The sequence below is a fragment of the Neospora caninum genome, chromosome VIII (assembly GCF_000208865.1).
Source record: "Neospora caninum Liverpool complete genome, chromosome VIII".
Lineage (NCBI taxonomy): Eukaryota > Apicomplexa > Conoidasida > Eucoccidiorida > Sarcocystidae > Neospora > Neospora caninum.
In genome coordinates this window covers 5,801,286-5,811,409 of record NC_018395.1, presented here as the reverse complement: position 1 = coordinate 5,811,409, position 10,124 = coordinate 5,801,286, and the positions used below count along the sequence as shown (strand labels likewise).

General features: G+C 52.3%; 2 protein-coding genes across 2 annotated transcripts; one reads left to right on the top strand and one right to left on the bottom strand.

Annotated features, from left to right (window-relative positions):
* Positions 1-912: 912 nt before the first annotated feature.
* NCLIV_037290 (conserved hypothetical protein) lies at positions 913-5,214 on the bottom strand (the record flags this gene model as incomplete). Its single annotated transcript, XM_003883930.1, has 3 exons — positions 913-1,631; positions 2,122-4,002; positions 4,329-5,214. 3 exons carry the CDS (start codon positions 5,212-5,214, stop codon positions 913-915), a joined length of 3,486 nt encoding a protein of 1,161 aa, XP_003883979.1.
* A 2,153-nt stretch (positions 5,215-7,367) lies between these two features.
* Positions 7,368-9,838, top strand: NCLIV_037280 (putative ornithine aminotransferase; the record flags this gene model as incomplete). Its single annotated transcript, XM_003883929.1, has 4 exons — positions 7,368-7,607; positions 8,234-8,399; positions 8,651-8,813; positions 9,082-9,838. The coding sequence occupies 4 exons, from the start codon at positions 7,368-7,370 to the stop codon at positions 9,836-9,838; spliced, it is 1,326 nt and encodes a 441-aa protein (XP_003883978.1).
* Between the last annotated feature and the right edge of the window lie 286 nt (positions 9,839-10,124).

The window sequence follows — 10,124 nt, the reverse complement described above, 5'->3', positions numbered from 1 at the left end:
TCGCGAGGCGAGGCAGACGCAGTGGACGGAACAGAGCAAAACGAGCGAGAAGGCGCGCAAGCAAAACAGCGGCCAAGCCCAACAGAAGGGCGCGCTTGTGCCGGGACAAACGTCTGTGTGTCGGAGATAGTTTGGAACGCCTGGAGGATGGGATCTATGACCGCGACTCGACGTTGCCATGTCCAGAGTGCTTCGATCGGTTTGGGCTCTGAGAGCGCAAGTAGGGCGAGGCACGCTGCGGGACGAGGCGAGGGCAGAACACGACCGCACAGGAGGATTCAAGATGTATAAGTGCAGACGACGCGGAACGCAAAAACGCTGCAAAGTGCAGGCGAAGTAAGGCACACTGTACAAGCAGTTTTGGTGAGGCACGGGCTCCATGGAACGAAGGGAAACGACGGTGTTCCGCCACCGTAGCACACAGAGCAAGACACACTCAGCAGTCCTCAGGAGAGGCATGGTGGAGCATGAAGAGAGACGAGGGCGAAAAACCTCTGGTTGAAACGCGTGTTCTCGGGATGTAATGCCTTAGAGCTACTGCTTTGGTGATCGGAGTTCTGCGTTTGGAGAACCACGTTCCCTCTGTTCGGCAAACGCACTTGGTACGACAACACAGATTGCCACCGTCGGTACACACTACCCCTGGTTGGTGCACGTGCATCCTGTGGAAGCCTTAGCAGCTCTGCAGTCATGGCTCCACAGTGTGCTGGAGTTTCCCAACAAGCCGACGATGACACCGGCAGTTCACGGCCACACACAGAGACTCTTGGGTTCCGTCTCTGCCGAGAATAAAAGAACCAGGCTGACGTCGTTGAAGTTTTCGTGTGCGGAGTTAGAAGAACATCTCCCAGTGAAGGCAGGCGGGGGATGTTCGTTCGTCCCAACGCTCCCTCTAACTCACCGAAGTCAGCGTCAAGGCAGTCCCAGGGCCAGTGATTCATTAGCAGTTCCCTTCCAACTTCTGTGCTCAATGTGAAAGCCGGAAGCGTGTGCACGAAAATCATCTGGAACTCTCGGAAAGGCGAGAAAGAGCCTTCGACAAGCCGATACGAGCCGGGTAGCATTGTCTTCAACTCTGGAGCATTTTCGGATGCACCGTGACTCTTTGATGTCTTGCTGGATTTCAATCGGCCCGTAGAATCGACACAAGTTGTCGCGATCGGTGCGTGTTGAGACGGCACGTAAACAGGTCCATTGTCTGAGCAAATCCCAATGGAGTTCCACAAGTGTGTGTCTTGATGGCAGGAACCTCGTGGCCGCGATGTGGAGTCGCTGTCGAGGTTGCCATGAGAAACATAACCTTCGGCCCAACACGCAACTCGTCGGCGTTGAACCCGCGCTGGCACCAAAACTTGGAGAGTGTAGTGGAGAGACAGAAAAAGCATATGAGTGAGGAAGTCTCGGAGTTTCTGAAAGATCGCGACTGTGCTGTTTTGGGCTGGACGGCAACCGCCTGTTCGTTTCGTGAGGAGAAACGCAATCCGGGGCGACAAGGAGATACGGTGGGAAATAGAGTGAACGAGGGCGTTTAGCTGGATAAGGGCTGCAGAGAAATACAGGTCTGCAGCGAGGAGTCGCATGGAAGCCTCGAACTGAAAGCACAGCTGAGGGATTCTTTGAAAACTCAGTACCTGCTCAAAGAACACAGGGAATTCTCCAGTGCTTCTCAGCAGCTGGACCGTAGAGGGGCACGCCTCGAGACACAACGTGGGAGCATGCCTTCAATCATCTAGGTGATCAGCACACCTGTATTGCTGTGTATATTCGTGAACAATGTGCTTGGAAACATCCAGGAGCGACGGTAAACGTTTTCGACACCCAGTGTCTCCCAAATGAAATCCTATCCACAGGCACCTCACGAGCATATAAGCGAACGAAGCACGTGGTACACAAATACGTGCAACGGCGTCAATTATGTTGCGTGTTGTGCACGGTGCGTCGCCAATTTCTTCGGTTTGATTACCACGAGACAGACCCCGCTAGTGTCTTACTCGTATATCACAGAGGGACCTCGCCTCGCTGAATGAACAGGTACTGTGCGGTAGGATAGAGAGGAGGAGGTTTCAAAGCGTTCAGGAGCAATGTCAAGGACTACTCACTGCAGAGTGTCGAGTTCCTTACAGTGTTGAAGAAGACAACACAGGTATCCGATTCGATCCACGCCTCGCATGTGTTCGACAGCTGTGAGCTCAACGGAATTCAGATATGTATGTCCACAGCCTTCCTGATTGCCAGTGTCGCCTGCACGAAGAGGAAACGCTTGTTGTGCCTTTCTTCTCCCTGGTGCATGAATGGCCCCTGGCACGCCCCGGCTCGACACCCGGTTAGCAGTCGAGCTATCTGTCTGTTGCGCACAACTCTCTTGCATCGCTCCAAGGAAGCGTCGTGTTCTGGAGAATACCGTCGTTTCAACGCAGCTTGTTCTTCGAGGAAAACTTCGAGTGAAAGGCATTCCTCGGTGATCTGGTGTGACTGTCCGCCGGCGCGACGAACGAGGCCCTAGCACACTATGGTTGGGAAGGAGACGCTGGAGGAAACTCTCAAGTGGTAGCTGCGTGAGAAGCAATATGGTTCCATGTTCTGTCACCCTTGCCTGATGCAGGCCTCGGCGGAGCGACTCCACACTCTGTTTTCGCCAGTAGTGCCCGCACGGCGCTGACACCAAACGTCTGCCCGCTCCCGTGTAGTTTGTGTATCGAACCGTGGCGCCCACGGGCACAGCTACCGCTCTTCGTGCAACGCGGCAACCTTCTCTCGTCTCCCAAAAGCGGCTCTGGGTACATCCTTTTCCGGCGATGGATGTTGAGGCTGTCGGTGGTGCGGCGGGACGAACGTGACTCCGTGGCATCTCTCTGGTTGATGCGTATTGGAAGTCCCCAAACCGCGTGACACTCTTCTCAACCTTCTCCCGTGCCCCACACATTTTCACAATCGCCAGGAGACTTTTTGCGTGGTTCAAGGCTGGAGAAAGGATAAGAAGCAGCAACCAGAAAAAGTGGTCCACTTGCTGTTCGGTCGGGCAGCCGCACCAGCACGATACTGAACGGTCCGCCAGCAAACAGTTCGACTGGCCCGAGTAAAAGCTGTCTGGGGCCGCTCGCAATCTTGGCGCATGCTCTGGAGACGGAGAGGCCGGAATGTGCCAGAACCCCTGTTTCTCCTGCTTTCGTGCCGTGTGGAAGGAAGATGCATCCTGTCGCAGCGGTGGACCTGAATGCTGACCGTGCGAAGAACAAGCTCTAACAACTCGCAAACGGGTGGCCGGAACGGATAGGCCAGCGGGACCTGGCAGCTGTCCGGCACGGAGCGGATGCCCGCAATCACGGAACTCATCCCACTCCCCTTGATACGAGACAAGACTCCTGGGCTCCTCATCGTCCTCGCGGGAACGCCGGTGGTCGTGAAGAGGCAAGTGGAGCCTTCCCAAGTGGTGTAGGGTCTGCCCATAGCAAGACGGGAACAAGAGAGGGTAGATGGACGCCGGAAGCCTGGATGCCACCAGAGCTGCAACCGCAGCGCAGGAACAAGCAACGCTCGCTTGGAAAAGCGCCTTGAAAGTTTTGCAGCGCTTCCCCTGTGCTCGTAGGCCCCTGTTGTCAACGCATCTACAACGCAGCAGTACCCGCTTAGCATGGTCGTTTTTCCATGGCCGTCGCTTCTTGGGGCACGAGCCTTCATTGCCGTCGCTCACACCGTCCGTACATGCCGCCAGAGGCTGCTGAGACCATATTGACCACGCTGAGGGAGAAAAGAGGAAGAAGAACAGAGCGCGCCGCCTCTCCTCTCCGACGCACGCAAAAAGAAGTGCCTCGAACAAGGCGGAGAGCGCACCGATGCAGCGGCTTGACAGATCTCGAACGGCATGAGGAATGTCTGAAGAAGGCTGAGGAGCCAGCTTCGGCCTATGGCTCACAGGGCCTTTCAGTGCTTCCAAGCTTCTGGGCGCAAGCCAAGGGATGAAACAGGCGTAAGTGCGGACAAAGGAAAGAATGTCCTGCAAAGCTGTCACATCAACCACACCAACCGATCAAGCGAGCTGACCGCCACATTTGCGTTGCCTGGTAGCAAGCTGTGCAAGTGAATGCCCACTGGAACGTGATAACCTGTTGTCCTTACACACGGTTCTGCAGGTATGCACGATCTCACACGGGCGTCAGGGGTGCAGAGAGATGTGGCAGCCATCATATGCCTCGCAGATGACAACGAAAACAGGCTTTTCTAAAAACGGTTACCGTATGCGGAAAACTGGGTTTGTTAAGTGTATTCTCTGGCTACCTCGGCCACAGCGGTTTTTACAATCACCCTGCTCGACGTTACCTTTTTCTTACCGTCCAAAAAGTCGCTGGATTGCCCACCGAGCGAGTCCAGCAAACCGTGTTGTGCAGGATCTAATGTATCTTTCTGTGTTTCAGCACCATAAGAGGCCAGCCTGGATCCTTGCCCTCGTTCTTCTCCTATCCAACTCTGAGACGAGTTTGTAGTGTTGGAAAAACACACAGTACGCGAGCGTGGCTCCGCGATGACGCCGTCTAATTCTTTTCTGGAGTGCGTCAGCATGTAGGCGACTCTTTTGAATATGTTCTGCCACAGCGACATCGATAGCCTCCATTGCCATAAAATTGCCGGGAGCGCCGCAGCGCTCTCCACGGTCGATTCATCCGCCTCATAACATTTGACGTGTGGCCGCAATGTGCTGAGTGAGTAAGGAACTGTGAGGATTCCCACTCGTCCATCCACCGGGCAGCGCCGACCTGAGTTTTTTGATTTTCTAAGATCCAGTTTTCGGTGTGTAAAGACCACGGCGTCAACTCTTAATGAGTTCCTCAAAGACCTCTCGAGAAGCATGGACAGTGACGTCCCTGCCCGGCACCGGCAACAACAGGAACACAGCGTTCGATTTTCACAGTCACATGTTCGCCCTGTCAATCGGCTGCCCGGATGACTGAGGCTCTCCCTCGTCTCACTCGAATGAGATTGGTTATGACAGCCCGTATTTATAAATTCATCGCCAAATGTCTCGTTGTGCATGGAGAACCTCATGAGTTCCTCCAACAGGTGGAGTGCGTGTGTGTGCTCGTGAGAGACATTTTCGATCAGGTGGTTTCTGTAGGAGGGAAACCCTCGAAGTTCACCGTAGGCCGGCAGCTGCTGTGCCATCTGTTCCTTGTTACCTGGCACCGCCATAGGAGCTTCCGGTCCGATCAACACGAGCATCTGCGGCCGAACATGGAGAAAATGCGGATTAGATAAATCGCCGCGGTTGACCGTGGCTCTGCCCGTGGTGCTCCGACGTTCTAAGCCGTTGCTGCATGGACGTTACAGCAGGCAGGAAATACGTTCAGCAGGCACTGGCGGTCGACCGATAAGAACGCGTAGTCTCGTCATTTTGAGGCCCTGCTTCACACCTCTCACGATATTCTGCCACTTCTACTGTCACGAGGGAACAGGCCTCGAGATTATTGCTCTCGAATACCAGCTGCCGAATGAAGTTTCGAGCGCTTTCTGATTCAGACAACATGCTGAAGAAGTTAATATGAACCACGTCTTCCGTGAACAACACCCAGGATCTCTAGTGAACACAGTTCGTGCGTACTGACTGATGAAAAACTCGAAACCTAACTGAAACTCTTTTCGATGCGCACAATCAGGCCTGCCTTCCCCATGGGATTGGGAAGGAGGTCAGGCAGAAGCATGCATGTACTGAAAGAAATTAACCTACTAGATTTGTGCGCCAACCGATGGCATGACACCTGTAGTATTGTGTGCACTGGGAACATTGTAGATTTTACATTGCTATTGTAAAACTGCCTCTGTTCATACTTTTTCCGTCGCCTATCACACGAGGCGCAGACGTCTGCGGAAGCTACGGACCCAAAAACTGTTCATAGCTTTGGTGGGATTCAAGAGGTCTTTGGGAAGATCCATGCTGCGGCTGCAAACCGAGTCAAATCAAAAAGGCACTGCAAAATTCAGAAACAACTTCTCGCTATATCTGGGTACCCAACCGATGACACAAGGCACATGTTGTGGCTGCTTCGGCTGACGTTAATGCGTTCTGGTCGGCAAACACAAAGTGTGCAGTTCCATTCGGTTCGGAATAGCGGCGAAGTACAGAAACAACATGCAGGGCCTTATCGTGAGCCAGGAAAGCAACGCATCAACATGGAATTTGAACTCTGAATTACGTCCCGCCCGCCCTCTCGTAAATTTTAGCTTATCCTTCGGCGGATGCGGGAGCGTCTACACTTTCATTTTTTCCCACGTGAAAACAAAATCAAGAAAACACTTTGAGTGGCTATCAAGAAAACACTTTGAGTCGCTAGATGGGTACATAGCTGGAGCGTTTTAACGGGCGGTATATTCGACTAAACGATCGACGCCTTCTGACGGGCATCGACACGCGCTTTCACTGTAGACTTCTCTTACGCTTCGAGAGATATTATTGGTCCGACGAAGCGTGCACCGTTCACCGTATGTTCTTGGACATCAGCACTGCCCAAGGCACACGGCTACAGCTGAAAGGATGACATGGGCTTCGTATTTTTCCGCCCAGGTCATTAGTCCACAGCATCGTTGCGCCACTGCCGCCGCGTGGAGACATTTATTCGAATGAACTTAGAATTGCTAGGTCTATCGTCAAGCTGTTGCAAGCAGCCAGAGCTCCTCAAAGTCTGGGATACTACGGCAGCAATACCACGCTGATGGTACTCGTCACAGTGTTTACTATGTTTCTTGTCGATCAATTGTGTAGACGATCGACCTTATAGATAGATAACGCCAAACTCGTGTTTGTTGCAAATGCCTACTTTGTGGAAATCAGGGCCAGTTTACTTGGAAGTATACTGCCAGTTCCCGCTTAACTACTATCCGCCGTTAAAGCGGTGTATGGCGGTTTGAGGTTTGGGTGAACATTGGACGTTCCCAGTGTGGCCACTAAGTCCGTGTCGGAATAGTGTGTTGCAATAGTAGTGTAGCATCTTTAAGAGAGTCACAGCACCTTTCCGTTTCCCGGCATGCATTACGCTCTCTCCCGGAGCCGCCCACGCGCTTTGCTTTCGGCGAAGAAGCGCGCAGACAATCTACCGTAGTGGGATAGTCTTGGTTGCTTCTAGCGAGGAGGAGAGCGTACACGCCTGACAACACCTGCTGGTCGATTGCTATCCTGCAATGCTTTTTGCTAGCGATGTCGAGTTGGTTGTCAACTGAAGGAACGGAGTATTTGGTACAGTGCGTTTCATCCCGCCGCTTCACTAGGCACTGTTCATGCAGATTCCGTTCTCACTGGTTCTCAATTTGCTCTGGTAATCTAGTTGCTCACTGTCTGTGCTGATACACGTGTCCCAATTTCGTGTGTTGCCGTAAAAAAAATGTCGACAGACTGCGACAGTACTGCCCTCGCAGCTGCCCAGTATGGCGACGAGAAAATGAGCATATGCATTTATCGCGATAGCTTAAAGCTCAAAACGGAAGAAGATTTTTTTGCCTGCGATAGGCAGTACGTTTGCGGAAACTACGCGCCGGTGCCTGTTGTCATCAGCAAAGGTAAAGGTGCTCGCGTCTGGGATATCAACGGAAAGGAGTACTATGACTTTCTCGCCGGTGTCTCCGTAAGCAACAGTTCTGTGAAAAAACCGAGTTTTCACTTTTGTTCATGGTGATTGAAGTCGTCGAGGGTAGTTGCTCAGGCCGACCATTTGCACGCAGTTGGAATTTTTGGCTCGGCTGAAATCAGATACAACAGCGTATTCTCACATAGTCATTCGTCGGTCCCGGCGTATCTGTTCTTGGGCGGCGTACGACCACACGGGGCTGCATTTCGTTACTACAGCGTTTGCAGAGAATGAGTAAATAATTTGTCCGTTGTCTCTACAAAGCCGCATGGCGCCTGCGGGCAGCAAAGAAGCCCCAACAGGGAAGTTTCAGTTGTGTACTTTTTGTGCATTTTTCAACACTAACCCCTGCCTCGTCGCAACGTTCCGGTACAGCGGAACCATGCATACTGCCTGAGCGACCAGACGGTAGCCAGTAAGATGCCTGCAGTCTCACGAGTCATATGTAAATTGGTGTATCTGCGTGTCGATGAGCGCAGAAACACCGACGCTGAAATCCGCACTGGAGCGCAGCAGAGCGTACCGTAGTGACTCTGCTTACACAAGCGGCTAACTACTGAATCGAATTGAGGAAATGCTGTTGGTACGACCACTTTGTCCTCTCTACGTTATACACTCTGTAGAGCCTCAGTCAAGGGCATTGCCACCCCCGCGTCACAGCGGCACTCTGCCGACAGGCGGAGCAGTTGACTCTCACCCTGCGGTCTTTTGGAAATGACGTTACCGGACCAGCATGCAGGTTCATGGCGGAGATGTTTGGTTACGACCGTGTCCTCCTCATGAATACAGGTTAGCTCAGAGAAGGGTCATCTGAATGTGATACGCCGCAATCAGCGTTAAAAGCTGATGCTTCTGTTTGTCCATCTACGGGAAGCGCTCAATGTACACAAAGTCAGTCCAGGCTTACCAGCTACGGGATGGACAATACTTTTGCGAAACTTTTCTCTGGGGACGAATGTGTGTAGGAACAGGAGTAAAAGATGACGTATGTGACGGGCAGGAGGTTGAGTTTACTATATGCGCGTTATTGCTCTCGCCAGGTGCCGAGGCTGGTGAATCTGCTATCAAAATCGCGCGCAAGTGGGCTTACGAAGTGAAAGGAGTTCCACAAGAGTCTGCCAAAATCATTTTATGCAACAACAACTACTGGGGGAGGACAATCACCGCGTGCAGTTCATCTACCACATTCGATTGCTACAATAAGTAAGGCACAAAGCGCGTTCATCCGCGATGTAACGAGTTTGTTCCGGTAGGAGGTTGTCCACCTCACGGGGTGAGGTTTCGTAGAGCCCGGCTGGCGATGGCCTCGTCGATAACCAAATCTGACAGGGGTGGTAACAGCGTTTCAGAGGAACAGGTTAACTTGATACGTGGCTGATTCTCCTGCAGGACAAAAAGGTGAATCTGCGCTGTCGTCTTGGGCTCGGTGAGAAGACGACTCTTTCTGTGCCTTGTGTGATGTCGTTGCCAGCTTTGGCCCGTTCACCCCAGGATTCGAACTCATTAATTATGATGACATAGATGCTCTGGAAGGAGCTCTCAAAGATCCCAATGTTGCTGCTTTCTTTGTTGAGCCCATCCAAGGAGAGGGTGGTGTGAATGTCCCTAAGAAGGGCTATTTGAAGCGCGCACACGAGCTATGCAAAAGCAAGGATGTACTCCTTATCGTTGATGAAATCCAAACTGGGCTGTGTCGAACAGGCCGGCTCCTTGCGGCAGACCACGATGAAGTACATCCGGACATTTTGCTGCTGGGCAAGAGCTTGAGTGCCGGCGTCGTGCCGATCAGTGCAGTCATGGGCCGCGCTGACGTCATGGACGTGCTCAAGCCAGGAACCCATGGCAGCACTTTCGGAGGCAACCCACTGGCATGTGCCGTGGCTGTTGAGGCCCTGACCGTACTTAAAGATGAGAAACTCGCTGACAGAGCTGAAAGGCTTGGTAATGAGTTTCGGGATTGTCTCACAAAGCAGCTCGACGGGAAGGTGCCGTGGATCAAGGAAATCCGAGGACGAGGTCTACTAAATGCTGTAGAAGTTGACTCCGATATCATTGATCCGAACGACGTTGTAACGAAGCTTAAGGAAAACGGCATTTTGACCAAGCCGACAAGGGTGAAGGTCCTGCGATTTATTCCTCCGTTGGTAATCACGGATGAGGAGCATCGGGATGCAACTGCCCGAATCATAGAGACTCTTCTTGCAGTCGAGGAACAACGCAAGAAGTGACAACTCACATTGGCGACGCCTACTAAAGCCTGAATGGGTTACCCCCAGGTTCTCCACATTTGTCCATCTTCCTTGGCATTATTTCGCATAGGAGCGTTTTTGTTTGACTGTTTTTAGACTGTGCCTCGGTTGGAGTTGCCATGCCAAACATCCCTGTGGCAAATACACTTTTGATCGAGGTGCAATAATTTTCGTGCTAATGGTACCGTTGTAGACATTTGGCGCATGTTGCATTGACGATCCCAACAGCTGATGTATTGAAAGTGGTATTGTAGAGAGGAAATAA